This window comes from Alligator sinensis, unplaced genomic scaffold, assembly GCF_000455745.1.
Source record: "Alligator sinensis unplaced genomic scaffold, ASM45574v1 scaffold1738_1, whole genome shotgun sequence".
Lineage (NCBI taxonomy): Eukaryota > Metazoa > Chordata > Crocodylia > Alligatoridae > Alligator > Alligator sinensis.
The window spans coordinates 193,458-208,961 of NW_005843189.1; the positions used below are offsets into that span (position 1 = coordinate 193,458).

At 38.6% G+C, this 15,504-nt stretch overlaps 1 protein-coding gene across 1 annotated transcript in view; it reads left to right on the forward strand.

Moving 5' to 3' along the window:
- FGD6 (FYVE, RhoGEF and PH domain containing 6) overlaps positions 1 to 15,504 on the forward strand; it is a 106,048-nt gene that overhangs the window by 77,310 nt on the left and 13,234 nt on the right. The window contains exons 10-18 of the mRNA XM_025194397.1: positions 1,146 to 1,204; positions 1,318 to 1,389; positions 2,766 to 2,834; positions 4,826 to 4,909; positions 6,375 to 6,454; positions 11,818 to 11,920; positions 12,433 to 12,579; positions 13,335 to 13,437; positions 15,389 to 15,501. Coding sequence (XP_025050182.1) covers positions 1,146 to 1,204; positions 1,318 to 1,389; positions 2,766 to 2,834; positions 4,826 to 4,909; positions 6,375 to 6,454; positions 11,818 to 11,920; positions 12,433 to 12,579; positions 13,335 to 13,437; positions 15,389 to 15,501 — 830 coding nt within the window. The remainder of the gene's footprint in view (positions 1 to 1,145; positions 1,205 to 1,317; positions 1,390 to 2,765; positions 2,835 to 4,825; positions 4,910 to 6,374; positions 6,455 to 11,817; positions 11,921 to 12,432; positions 12,580 to 13,334; positions 13,438 to 15,388; positions 15,502 to 15,504) is intronic.

A 15,504-nucleotide genomic window follows, 5' to 3' on the forward strand; every position in this document is an offset into this window, starting at 1 on the left:
TATTTATTTTGATTAAAGACATAAAGACTGCTTAAATATGGGGAAACAAAAATATTTCTAAACATTTGATGCATGATTCCATGAAATCTGGGCAATGCCCAGGAAATCCATGGCGGGGGGGGAACAGAGGGAGCCAGTAGTTCTCAGGGTGCTGCAGCAGCCTGCTGGGGCGGGGAAGATGGCAGCTGACCACTAAAAAGGCTGTTGGCAAGATGGCTGCCACCCCTGCCCCTCACTGCTGATTGGCTGTTATGTGGCCCCATGCCCTCCACCAATCCATAGTAAGGAGCAGTGCTGTACTCTGCCCACAGAATAGCTGCCAAGCCTTCCATTCTGTCCACAAATTTGCAGGAGGGCAGCCCCTGTAAATTGGGTAGATCCCTATTAATGTATGGTAAATGGAGGTGTTATCTGTTTAGTTTCAAGTTTATCTGAAAAATGATCGTTTGTTCCCCTTGAAGAATATTAAAAGTTGACAAAATCAGCTTTCCCTAGAAAATTGAGAATCTGAAATTTAAGATTTTTTCCTTGTTTGCATCATAACTGATTATAAAGGCTCTAAATTGGTCCCTTGGTTATTTTCACGCAAATCCCCAGTTGTGTTGTCCCTCTGCTGACACCCTTGTAATCCTGCCATCTTCAGGAGGGTTGCATTGGACATAGGTTCTCAAACACTGTTCTTTATTAAGATCTTAACTCGCATTCAAACCTGTTTGGCTGTGCAGTAGAAATAAATTGGAGCACACATATTCTTTATTAAAGTAAGCAGATGGAAAGTAGGTTTAGATTGTTTTGTGTGGAAATATTTTTTTCAGTGACAAAAGGTCCAGTGGTGGTCTTCCATCAATAACAGGTCTGGAAAAACTGGTTCATTAAGAAAAAAGAGTTAAAAGTAATTTGGAACTCTGTACACACTTTTGAGGTTCCCAAGTCAACTAATGTTGTTCTCTCCCCACTTGCTGTGTCAACCAGGGGGACTAAACAATATAGCAGTGAAAAGGAGCATGTGTACAGAGCTGTCAAATGTATGAAAGGAGTAAACTGGAAACTAATTTAGAGAAAAATTTAAAAAAAGCAAATGTATTTTTGAAGGAGGAACCACTGACAAAGCTGTATAACAAAAATATTGTTTCTTCACACTTCAGATGCTTTGGCTGTTGTCATAGAAGTAGCCAACCATGCTAATGACATCATGAAACAAGGCGTAAGTATCCTGTGTTTGAAAAGTGACCAATTAAAGTCATGTCATCACAAAATGATTTTGTAATTAAATTTTAAAAGCAGTTCTAATTGTTTGTGTGTATTTTTCCCTTGTAGGATAACTTTCAAAAGCTTATGCAGATTCAGTACAGTTTAAATGGACACCATGAGATTGTACAACCAGGAAGGGTAAGTGCCCCAGATAGCAGTTAGTAGACAGCAGCAAGGAAACTGCAGTACAAACTGTGGTAATACAAAGCATAGAAGTCCACTGTTAAAGTGCAGAGAAAAATGATTCCTTGTTTAATTGCTGATTGTAGAACACACATTTCTTCTCAAGGGTTGTTTTAACTTTTTGGGGAAAAAATGTTCTTATGTATTAAAACTGGTAGGTTCTCATAAAGCCCTATGCATATACATGTGTTTTGTTGGCAGCTGTGCTTGGCAGCCTTGCTTCTGCTTCAAGACTTAAAGATAAGCTGGAGCACACCATGCTTGTTGACTTTAATGAGACCTGGGGATTGGCAGCAACTGCTGAGCTGGAGAAAGCCTGGAGTTCCTAACCTTTTCTATCCTTGTCATAGTCACACTTGAACAGTATGAGCTTGGTAGTTTCTGTGGCATCACTTGTGTGCATTGTTGAGGAACTGTACTGGTTCATACTGTGACTTAAGTGAGTTGCAGATGTGGGAGGCTTTATTCTTGTGATCTGCCTTATCAGTTGCAGTTCTGTTCATTTCAGTGAAACCACTCACAGGACGAATGAGAGGGGCAAGAATTTCTGCAGATGATCTTCTATTGGACCAACTGCATGGTTGCAGTAGACTTAGACAAGCTTTTGAATACAATGCTTTCTTCAGGTTACATTGTATTCGAAAGCTTGTCTAAGTCTATTCCAACCATGTTGCTCCAGTAAAAGGACATCCATAGAACTCTGTCTCTAGCATGTTTCCTGGACCCTAACTGCTACAACAACACTTCGACACTCACAGGAAGGAAGTTACATATCTGTATGTTTGCAGAAATGAGCCCATAACCCAGCCTTTGGAGTTTGTATGAGCAGCCATATACATAATAAGATAGCAATTTTATTTGAATTGGATATTAATCTATTTAGTTTGGATGTTGCATTTTATCTTGCATTTAAGGCTCAGCTTTTCATAGGAAACTATGTTAGTTGATAGGTCTGGTTATTCACTTTTATTAGGAGCTACCTTTTTCATTTGTTGAAGTATGATTTGTATATTGTGACAAGTAGACACATTCTGACTAAATAGTTTTCCTCCCTTATTCATATCTTTTATATTGGCTTAAACCCCTAAGGATATTAGGGACATTTTATTCAGGAGTGGGTTTTTTTTACAATAAATTTGTTAGAAACTCTATTTCAGAACAGCAAATTTTTCTTCATTTGGGCTTTATGTATATTATTTCTGTGTCTGTAAAAAGGGCATCAATAAATTATGTGAATAATAACTTTAAAGAAAGAGGAAGCTTATTTGTTCAGTTTGTGTCCTCAGCAACTGAGTTTTAAATCAATTTGTTTATCTGCTTTAACTTACCAGGTCTTCCTGAAAGAAGGAACATTGATGAAGCTGTCCAGGAAGGTCATGCAGCCACGAATGTTTTTTCTGGTGAGGTGCCATGTATATATCTGCAAGCCTAATGCCAGAGTAAATTGAGCACTGTTTTGCCTTCTCAGTACAGTTAAACAAGATTCTGTATCATGTACGCTAAAAAAGAACAAATAAGCATTCCCACTGTTTGAACAAGGCTCAGCTACTGTTTTTTAAGAGCTGTTGGGGGTGGGGGGAAAAAGCATGATCTTGAAAAACTTAGAACACCTTTACTTCCTTGAATATTAATAGGCTTTGAAACCTAAAATTTGGGTGGTTGAGGCATTACTTCTCATTCTTTTAAAATACACATTTACATCTTTGGATGGAGTATTGGGTAGGGATTGATTTCAAGGTTTTATTCTTGGCTGTTCTGCTGACATGCTCTTGGCTTTAGACAAGTCACTTCTCTTGGCTTTAGACAAGTCACTTCTTCTCTGGGCCTCTCCTTTCCTTCCCATTCTGTGTCTGGCTCTTCTATTCAAATTGCAGACACTTGAAGGTAGAGATTGCCTCACTGTTTATGCAGTGTCCAACACAATAAGGCCGCTGTCTTAGTTGGTACCTTAGATGCTACTGCCAAACAAATAATATTAATAACTTAGTAATATATGATTAAATGTACATTGTATTTGTTTTCCCCTTTCAACATTGAAAGTATTTTAAAGATTGGTATTTCTCTCAGTATTTAAAGATTGTATCTAATGAGTATAGGTATTTACATGTCTGCCTTTGGACAGTATTTTTGTGGGGGGGTTTTAAACAAAAGTTGTTGCAATAAAAGATTATAGACCATCATAACAGCTGCTTATATAAGTTTTATAAGATTTAATTTTCACTTAAGATATTGTTCATCTTCATTTGAAAAATATGAAATTGCCTGAGCATTACTGCCACATTCACAACTGGCTTCCCAGCAAAAGTTCTATCTACTACTTACCCAAACACTTCCACAAGTGGAATACTTTCTCTGCTGGTATGAACCTGTTTTCTCCATTTGTGAGCTTTTGAGTTTTCCCATTGCAGGAAAATAATTTTGACTTGAATAAACAATTTCCTTATTTTCTATTTAGTTAAATTGTCTGTGCAACTTTAAATTGACCACCTTGTGCATATGCATGTTGGTAGGTCTTCAATTACAATTCTAGGATCCCATACTACTTTTTCCCCATAAAAGCACAGCCCCATCCAGTGCACAAGGTTTATCTGCTCTAGGAAAGAATCATAGGCTTGTAGTACCTAAAGCTGCTGTCTGTAGGACAACTGACCTCACTTTTTGCAGAAATTTGAAAGGGTGAGTGAGATAAGACTACAGGAAGAAGCAGGGCCTTAGGGCTAAAACAGTTGAATGCTGCTCTGAGAGAATTGAATTCTTTACCTGCCTTTGCCTCAAATGCTGAATAATTCACATAAAGTAAACTTTTCACAGATGGACACCGATCAGGTGTTTCCAATTTCTGGGTGCCTGGTTTGAGATGCTGGGGCCTGACTTGCAGAAGTACCGAGCTCTTGTAGTTGCAGGTGAAGTCTGTGGGAGCTGTGCTTTGACTGCATAAAGTGCATACTGTCATGTATTCTGAAAAATCAGGCACTCAAATTGGACACCCAAAATTAGTAGATAGCTTTGACTCTGCTCTCATTGGGCTAGATTTTTGATGATATTTACGTACTTAAAAATACAGGTAGGTATTCTGGCACATCTGAAAATCCCACTATCTGTATCTTGAGGCACTTCAAAATGCCTTTAAAAATCTGACCAATATGTTTAGATAGTCAGAATGTAAGTACAGTATTACTACCTTCATTTAAAAGTAAATAGACTCCTCTTCTCAGATCCTGCTAGAACAGTAGTCCAGGAATGTATCCATTACACCCTGTTAGTCTAATCTTTCAATATATGTATATCATTTCTTTATGTATTTCATGTATTGTTAATACAATATACCAAAAATAATCTGTCTATCTTTAAGCACCCTTTAGTCACTGAAAAATGGTGTTTTTCATTGCAGTTTAATGATGCCCTGTTGTATACAACTCCAGTACAATCTGGCATGTATAAACTCAACAATATGCTTTCATTGACTGGAATGAAGGTGAGTCACTGAGGTATCTGCTAGAGAAACTTGCTGTCAAAAAATACTTTAACTCATAGACAAGTTAATTATTGAAAATAAATATTAAAATTCATAGTTTTTGTTTTCTGTGGTTCTTGGACTACTAAAGAGTACAGTCAGTACTAGGGGACCAGGGTAGTCAGCTAAGAGGAAACTTACTTTGGTGTGTGTGACTAAAGGTGAGTAGTATAGAGCATGGTCTAGATATGCTGTTGGTGTGCCAGACTTCAGGCCCCTTCAGTCAGTTCTATTATCGCAAGTTAGTTTTAACTGCCATTTGGCTCAGTATTGAGCCTCCCTGAAAACCTTCCTATTTCTCTAGTGTATTTTTTAATGGCCCTTCCCCCTGCCCAGCAGCCATTGAACTTTTTGTCTGTCCCCAAAACACATAGAGTTATAACTGTCTGATTACTTCCTGATGGGCCAAATCCTCCACAACTGAGTCTCCAAAGACTGCTGATCCTCAGGGGAGAAATGCAAGCATTAAGTGGGGAGAGGGGGATTTAAAATAGTGCCTCCAAGAGAAGCACCAGAGTTGAACCTGTTTTTTCTTGCTTCATTAAAATATTCTTGTGGGCAAAGTGGGCAGCCATTTAAACCATGAGGATGGTACTTATTTTTCAAATTCTACTGATTTTAATATTAAACACCACTTAAACTAATTCACACTTGACCAGCCTGCTTCTCAACCTTTGGCACCTTATTAATATTTATTAGCATTACTCAGAGTATGTGCTTAGCTTCTTCTCGGAGGTTCATACTTCAGTGCAAGTCTCCTTATATTATTACTGGGAGCATCTTGCCTCTTAGCAGTAATTGGTCAGTTCTGGGCTGCTGCTAGCACAATGCTGACAGCAGTTGAGGTGAGTTGAAAGGATTAATAGCGTGCACATGTCAGTAGTTTTCCGATTAGAAACCAATACTATATGCATTTTACACTTGACTTCTATCTCCTAAACCTCTGAGGGGTATTTAGTTCAGCAGTGTCCCGTATGAATTGTATCAAGGAACTTCTTTGCCCTAAGCTAAAGTCAGCAGAATCTCACTTCCATTTTGCAGAGTCAGTTAAATTTGAACCTTGTGATTTGGAATCATAGAAAAATAGGACTAGAAGGGAAACTCAGGAGGTCATCTAATCCATTCCCCTGTTCAAGGCAGGTTCATCCGTGTCAAAACTATCCTTGGCAAGTATTTTTCTAACCTGTTATTAAAAACTTCGGGATCATCCGTCAGACTCGCCTACCAGGCATAATGCTCAAAAACATCAAAAATCCCCTCTAACTAGTCTCAGGTAAAGCAGGTGATGTGATAGTGCATGAACTACTGAAGAGTTCTTCTTCACTTCTGTCACCTTCTGTATTGCTTCAGTTTGGCTATAGTTACAGATAACTCTTAAGACTCATTAACTCAGTTTGTATTTTTGTTTCCTTGGTCCCCACTGTAGGTTAGAAAACCAACCCATGAAGCTTACCAGAATGAGTTGAACATAGAAAGTGTAGAGCGATCCTTTATTCTGTCAGCGAGGTAAATAACATCATAAGTGAATAATGAATATTTAAAAGCTTACATTATCAAATGTATTCCATCAAATATGGAACAGCATATTTGTTAATACTGTGCTCATTGTTCTGTATTAATGCAACTGATTTCATTTTTTGGCTGGAATAGTAACTGTAGGAGTATAAAGAGTGCTTGCAATGAACACAGACTAGTTTAGTTTAAAATCCTATCTAAGTTGTTTAAAACCAGAATTCAAAATGAGATTGCCATTGATTGAGTGAGAAAAGATGGAGTCATAGGCAGTGGGTCCCAGGCACTATGTGAACTTAGTTTGTGTATGTATCCACTGCCACCGACATACCGCTCATCTTAACTTTTAAGGAAAACTTCTGTCTTTCCTTGCCACTGGTGGGAAAAGCTCAGATTCTATACTAAAATAGTTACTTTTTGAACTGCCTGGACAATGATTGCACTTGTATAGGAATGCTGCTGTAATCACAACGCTCAACTGTTAACCAAATTGAGGTGGAAAGAGGGAGTTACCCTCAAGTCGGCCATGTCCTATAAAAACTGATATTTAAGTAAGTTGAAATCTTATTTCTTGTAACTTGTTGAAAAGAAAACATTACTACTTTTAAAATGACTTACTTCAGCAGTCTTAATTTGGGTTTTGATAGAGGAAAATATAGTTTTTAATTTAGACTCTTCTGTCTCTCTTCCAAAGTTACCAATATGTGACCACATTTCTCTACTAGTTTACTTTATCACTAATAAGGGGAGACATGAATTATATAATGAACCGATTTGATAACCGGGCTTATGATATACATTTGAGGGAGTTTTTATGAGTCATCTAGATTTAATACAGATGTAACTGAAACAGGAAACAGTGTGGAGCAGTACTGAAGCCCAACTTAAAATTGGCATTAAATTATAGATATATGAAAAAAACAGATTCTGTGCTTGTCTAAATTTTCCAAGATGGCATTCAAAGGATAAATCATCTTAGAACAGTTTTTGTCTGCCTTTACAAAGCTGCCTTTGCCAAAGGCAATGCTGTTCTTAAAGCATTTGAGCCATGAATTTTATTTGTTCTGTCATTTGTGACAATGCTGACGAGAGGACACATTTCCTCCTCTCTTACTAAAGCAGAATTAGAATGGGCTGCTACGTGTACTGGATGACCTTGCATTAACTGACATCAGGATGTTTGCACAACACAAACATAGGGTGTTTTTACATGTGCTCTGGCAGTGGGTGGGGGCTTTAGTTAAAGTGCCTCCATCTCCATTTTGAAGCGTGGGGACACTGATACACCAGACGCTAACATTGGCTGGAGTACGGTGATTACCACGCTCCAGCAGGCTCAATTAATCAAGTCTGTTCCAATGCATTGTAATTACAGTGTGTTGGAGCAGCCTCCATGCTCATGTATAGGCACCCATACTCTCTAGCAGAGAGGAATCAACATTAGCTTGTCAGAATAGCAAAAGCAAATATCACAGTTGTCTGAGTAATGACTGTTATTTATAATGGAAGAGTGAAGATTTTTGTCTTTACACTAGATTTTATATAAATGTCTCATAGGAATTTTGTGTCTTTGGAGAAGATGCACTAGATAAAACATGGGCTTGATTCTATACCCAGCAGGCACAGGATAGGACCTGCAGTACTTAGATGCACTGATGATAGAGCTCTTACAGGCATGCAAACAGCATTTGCAAAAATGCAGGATATGACTTTGCCCTCCCTGTATTTGTTAGTATGACACTTCAGCTTTTTGAAAAAGATAGTAACTTATCCTTAGAGTTATCAGGTTGTGAATCCCATACATTTGGATTTGTCTGTTTTTTATTATACAAGAAAAAACTAATGTTTCATACTGATGTGTGGGCACAATCATTTTGAAGCAACTGATTCCACTGCACATGCAGACTGACCTTACCTAATGTGGTGTTATGATGATTTTATTTATAAGATACTATATAAAATAAATCATAATCTCTAAATTATCTCTAAAGCGTAAGTGGATGGCATTTGTTTCTTCCAATTTATTTAGAGTGCCTGAAAATTGTTGCCATCAAACCTTTTGACCTACTTTTCATAGAAAAAAGAGTGAAGTCAAAAAACTATATGCTGCTGTTTGTGGTATGCTTCTTGGACAGTCTAGTCCAGTGGTTCTCTACCTTGTTAGATGTGAAGCGCTTCTCCATAACTTTTGTGAACTAAGCAGCACCACATTTTAAAAATAACTTATTTATTACATGGCTTACCTCCTTCCAGAGGAATCAGGCACAGGGGGCAAGGGAATAGTCAGGCAGGGACTGAGCCTGCACTTATCTGCTTATCTTCTCACACCTGGCTAATTTCCTAACACCTTGTGGCACCCTTCAAAGGATATCATGGCACCCCAGGATGCCTTAGCACACTAGTTGAGAATCATTGGTCTAGTTAGAGGCTAGGGGTTGGGTAAATCATTTGAAATTTAACAGCTGGAGAGGAAGGGGCCCCAAATCTCAATATTTAAAGCATATTGATACTTGCACTGCTGCTACCTTTACTAGTCTGTGTTTTTAGAAGACTATTTTCTAGTACTGTCAATGTTGCACCTTTCAAGAACCTTCACTTCTCCTTCCCTTTTTAAAAATCATGGGAAACTATTGTTTCAAGAGGGATCATTTAAACAATAATAATGGAAGCATAAGGTATTTACTGAGGATTAATGACAGTTTGGGTGGAGCTGAGGTCTCCAGGTGCAGCTGAAAATCTCCAGTTTGTATTTAATCCTCAGGAAATGCCCGTGTGTTATGATGAAGAGGCATGTGCAAGCTGAAGGGAAAATCCAGATGTCTATCCCTCTCAAAGAGATACAGTATAGACAGTGGATGTCTAGAGAATCATCTCTCATCTTACGTTTTATAAGCTTATGCCATATTACAAAACTGTTTGAATTTACTCTTACCTGGCTACAGCGAAATGTACTTTTTTTTCTGCTCTTCTTGCTGACAAACTTAATCGATATATTCATTGTACACAAAAGCAGTTGTATACCGATTCTGAGGTGACTCCAGAGGAGGGAAATACGTATTTTTGTAGAAGTAAAAATGTAAAACTAACACACTTCCTTTTTTCCTGAGGAGGGACCCTTGAAAAAGGGTACTTGGTCCTGAAAAACTTGTCTGTACCCCTCTCATGTATATAGCTGGGTCAATAGAGGACATCACCCACAAAAATCCTTACCCCTCTCAATTTTTTTCCTCAATTTGGAGAGGGAGAGGGACCATTTTTTACTGATGGTCCCACAAAAGACAATGTGAGCTGTGACTGCTTAGTTGCTTATATATGGAGTTCAGCAACCAAGTTTTGAATACATTATCCAGAGTCTCCCAGCCAAATGAGAAGTGAATATTTCAGGACTAATGTAGTTCAACTGTTCTTATTAGGCACTGAAGTAAAAAATAATCATGAGGTAGACTAAATGTTTTGTATTTAAAGGGAGCAGTAGTCAGAATGTCAGTAATACAGGACTATTCCCTTACCAAGTGGTGCTGAGAGGTGACATACACAAGAATTTAAAAGAACCTGTTCTGGTCAGCAGTAGGTTCTTTATAGTGTCTTTATTCTCTGTAAAGTGTCATGTGTACCAATGATACTATACACAAAGGGTCGGCAACCCCCAGCATGCATGCCAGAGCATGGTATGTGAAGCCATTTTGCTCATTAAGCCATAGCTGGCTTGGGCTTTGGGCAGGCCCCTTCTGCTAGCCATGAAGCCCAGGCTGCTCACAGCAAGTGGCCGAGAGGCTGCAAGCAGCTGCAGCAGGGTCTGTAGAGCCCCAGCCCAGCTCGTTGCCGGAGGCGGGTGGACGGCAGGGAAGGGGCCCAGGGCTCCACTGTCGCAACAAGGATTGGACCCCTTGCAGCTCCCTGCCCTCTGCCCCTGGCACACCAACATTTTACTAGTCAAGGTTGCACAGTTTTTTGGCACTCTGCCCAAAAATGTTGCCGACATTTTGTTATACAGGAGTAATAAAAAATAAAGCATGCATTACACTGAAAGGGGAACATAGTAATTTAGTGGGAATATGATATCCATTTATCAACGCATATCAGCACTATGCTGCTGATTAACTAATTGTGTCATGCTGCTATTTCTTAAGACAGGAAGTGAAGATATCACATAAAACACTGACTTAGGAAGGTAAAATGTAATAATGGAAATGAAATTCAGAACTGGATCTTGGAGGAATTTATTTTTCCTTAAGACTTCCTTGAAAGTAACATCATAGCAATGTAGGAAAGTTAAAGCTTCAACTTTTATAGTATTAATGTGTCTCCGTTCCTTTCATGAACAGATCAAGGTCTACTTTAAAACTAATTAAGTTCATGTCTCCACTACTCTTATTGGAAGGCTGTCCCAGAACCTCATGGCTCTAATGTAGGGATGGGCAGTTATTTCAGGTGGAGGGCCGCTTACTGACTTTTGGCAAGCCATTGAGGGCCGCATGACAGGCAGCCAGGGGCAGATAACTATTAATTTTCTAAATTTTTTAGGGGCCCCATGGGCTGGATAGAATGGCCTGGCAGGCTGGATGTGGCCTGCGGGCCACATTTTGCCCACTCCTGCTCTAATGGTTAGGAATCTTCTAGTTTCCAACCTACATTTATTCATGGTTGACCTATATCCCTTTGTTATTGAGCAAGTGTTGTCCTTTCAATTAAATTACTCTTCTCCCTCCCTGGTGGTTGTTATTCTGATGAATATATAAATGTCAGTTGTCCTGCTCAGCCTTCATTTTACTGGCCTAAATTAGCCAAGCTGCTTTAACCTTCTCCTTATAAGATAAACTCTAATCATACTAGTCTTCCTTCTCTGTACCCATTCCAGCTTGACTTAATCTTTCTTGAACATGCATGATCAAAGTTGTGTGCAGTATTCTAAATTAGACCTTGTACAATTGCATTAATACTGTATTTGATTTCCATAATGGAAATACCTCACTTGATACCTACTCTGTTAATATGTCTCTCCAATGCAGTATTGCCCCTTACAGCAGAAACCATTGTTCTCTCTTCTTCCACCAGTTCCTCCCCCACTTTATGTTGCTTATACTAATCTTCTTCTCCAGTTTAACTACTAACTTGTCAGGTACAACCAAAGATTAGAGCTACCATTTTTCTTTTGTCTTGAAATAGAGAAAAGGAAGGAACAACAGAAGTTAAGTTAGCCTAGGTCATCTTGTGCGTCAGATTAAGTTTGAGTCACAAAAGGATAGTGGCAAAGACTTTTACATTTGATGCTATAGTCATTTGACTAAAATATAATAGGATCAGCTTTTTAGCCATTTTAAATATTAACTATAACATGATGTCTTTGACACCAACAGTTCTGCTACAGAAAGAGATGAATGGTTAGAAGCCATTTCTAGGTCAATTGAAGAATATACGAAGAAGAGAATCACTTTTAACCCTAGCAGAAGTCTTGAAGAGGTATACCACATTTTTATTGATCTTTTTTTCTTTGCAGTAGTATGGTAGAAAATGGCAAGCAGTAGTAATATAACAGAATTTGGAACATAATAGAATAATAATGTCATTTGATTAATAAAATTAAAACTTCATTCTTAAAAAAAATATTTGTGGTCTTAATCCTGAACAAATTTGGGAGGAACAGGGAAATATTCAATATCCTTTTACTAATGATTTACCTATTATTATAGGTAAGGAATTGATGTAAACAAATTGAAATATCTTGGTAGCCAATAAGTAGAGATAAGATGTGTCAAAACTTATATATGATCTAATTAAATGATGTCACCATCTTCCTTTAGAACTGAATTCTGATAGCATCATTGGTAAATCAGTAAGAGAATATATATTAAAACATGGAGCAGTTGCAACAAAGAATAATTCTCAAGAAACTGCATTCTTGTCTGTAATTGTGTTTTATTTGGGGGTGAAAATCCGTTACTACTTTAATGGAATTATGACTACATTCTCAGACAGATCCAGAAAAAGAGGAGGAGGATAGTCCTCTTGGATCAAAGGCTCCTATCTGGATTCCAGATACCAGAGCCACTATGTGCATGATCTGTACAAGTGAATTCACATTGACCTGGAGAAGGCATCACTGCAGAGCATGTGGAAAGGTTGGATATTTTTTATAACTTCCTCCTTTTCTGTTAGTCATTTAAGACTTTTGTGTTCCAGTGGAGGTGGAGTTTTGTTGTTATACATCAGCTATGCTGAGAGGCTACTGGTATTATGGTATGATACTTTAGATAAAAAACAAGATCACTTAGCATAGGAGATATGGTTGAAGCAGTACTATTTTATATTTACTTGCTGTAAAACATGGCTACTCCAATAAACCTTTGTTTGATCAAGTGATTTATTTAGTATTCAGTATAGTAAAGATATTTCTGTGTAATGGAGAAATTGTCAAGAGGATAATATAACTAGAAATGTATTATGAACATCTAAAAATAAAGCGTTCTGTTTGAAAGAACTTATTGAAAATTCTGAATGAAAGGCTTGGCAATACAGTAACAATTTGCTAATTTACAGTTTGCTAATCCAGAAATTCAGTAGTTTTTACTGATTCATATAGCCTCACTCCACTCTTCAATCTTTTTATCACTGTCCTTTTGAGTTATTCTATATTATGATTTTGTAAAGAATATTTTGAAGATCTATAGAAAATGTTGGTCACATGACACCAGTTCTAGAAGTAACATATATGGCACTCCTCTTTTGGGTTAGAATAGATATACCTTAAACCCTTCACTGTATAAAATAATTGTTTGAAGGCTGTTTATCATTGTAACAATGCTAAAATGTCAGCCTTCAAGGGGTTAGTTTTATAGGTACACATCATATACAGTAATACTTTACATGTTTCCAGATTGTTTGTCAGGCCTGTTCATTAAATAAACATGGCTTAGACTATATGAAAAACCAACCAGCAAGAGTATGTGATCATTGCTTCAGAGAACTACAGAAACAAGGTAAATTAAAATTTTACCTAACCCATCCCCCTCTCTTCCCTCATTTCTATAGCTCCTGTTATTACTGCATTTATGCATCTGTGTCTACTGCATTTTTTTTTTTATAACATGCCTGTTAGGTAAGAAGGTACTGTTATCCTGTTTTACAAATGGGGATCTGAGGCACAGATACTAAGGGTTAGATCCAAAAAGCGCTTCAGTACCTAATGTGCAGCTTATGTGGAACTTGCGTGTTTAAGTCTAGGAGAGAGATCTGCAAAACCTCACTTAACCATGTAGAACCAACCCTGTGAACTGTCAGCCATCTACGTTTTCCCTAGTTAACTTAAGTGCTTAAAGTTCTGCTGTCGTGCCATCATCTTGGTTGGACTAAGATTTTGGTGCCTATTAGGGCTGTGCAAAGCTTTGGTCGCTGATTTGATTTGGCAGAGATTCGACCCGATTTGAATTCGGAGATTCAGCTACCAAATCGAATCGGGAGACCCTTTAATCTCTCTAAATCGATTCGGAAAGATTCCACGGTTCAAACATAGACACAACTTTTAAATGTTTTTTCTACATACCTCAAGGTACCAGGCAGCTTGTGAGTGCTGAGATGCTGGGTCGGATGGAGCATCCCACAGGAGCACAGGGGAGTCCCCAGTGTGCTTGGCAGGAGACTCGAAAGTGGACCAGAAGCACTTCCAGTCTACTTCCAGGTCTGCTGGGGAGCGTGCTGGAGGCCCCCCCCCCCAGTGCCTCCCCAGCTCAGTGACTGGTGCCTCTTGGATCTGGATAGCCAAGCCAGAGAGACCCCTGCTCATGCTTGGCAGTAGACCCAGAAGTGGACCAGAAGTACTTCCGGTCCACCTCCGGGTTCACCACTGAACATGCAGCAGGTCTCCCTGTGATCCTGTGGGATGCTCTATCTGCCCCAGCATCGCAATGTTCATGAGATGTCCCTGGTACCTCGAGGTACGTAGAAAAACCATTTAAAGCTGTGTCTGTGTCCAAATCGCTGATTCTCTGAATCAGCATTGAATCTTCAGATTCTGATTTGGCTGAATTGAATCAAGGACAGTGATACAAATCAACGAATCAAATCACTGTCCCGGATTTGATTCATCTGAATCAAATAGGGCCCATTTCTCACACTCCTACTGTCTATCTAATCACTGTGCAGGAAGAGTGAGTTGGTTGGAGGAAGGAGCTGAGTACAACCTTCCTCCCTGTAGGTTGGACACAAGGAATAGCAGTGGATGTTGCTAGGAAAATACATAGAGGGGCATGAAGTGCTGTGGAAGCCCGCCAGAGAAGGGGTGTGTGTGGAGAAGATGCCCAGGGTGGTAGGGGTGGGGGGTGGAAAAACTTGCTCAGGGAGTTGAGTTAAACTTGAGGGTTAAATTGCTAGCCATCAGTTTGCTTGGTGAGGAGAAGGGAACTTGTAGAAGTCCACCCAGTGGGAAACTGATAGGTAGGGCTCACTGGTTTGGGGAGTGTGAAGAGCAGATGTTCAAGGAAAATTGAATTTGCATTTTGCACATAATGAATGTTTTCTTTGCATTTAAGACTGTAGATCTCCCTCTAGTTGTCTGATAGTGCTGTGTGTGGGCAAGGGGAGTTCAAAGACAATACAACAAAACCATGACGTGAGGTTTTTTAAAAAAACACGGCTTTTCAGTCATGATTTTTTTTTTTTATGGATTCTGACACTTTTTTTTTTTAACTTCTAGAGTTGTTAGCATTGGCTGCTGAGAAGCAAAATTCCTATTAAATTTCATATATTTAGGAAATTCAGTTTAATTCAGCTGTGTTTTATGCAGTGTGTCAGAGAGGTATTTTGTTTCGAAAGCATAGTTGACATACATTGACCAGAAATGTCAGTTCTCGTTTTAAACTTTTTTTAAGGAACTCTGTAAATATCTTAATCATCTGCAAAATTAAAGCCCTCTACTTGTTATATCATTTTTAGATAACCAGTGCACTCCAAAGAGTGGATCTCCAGTGACCCATAAATCTCCATCCAGTGCCTTGTCAACAGTATTGCATAGTATTCCATCTGGAAGAAAACAGAAAAAGATTCCTGCT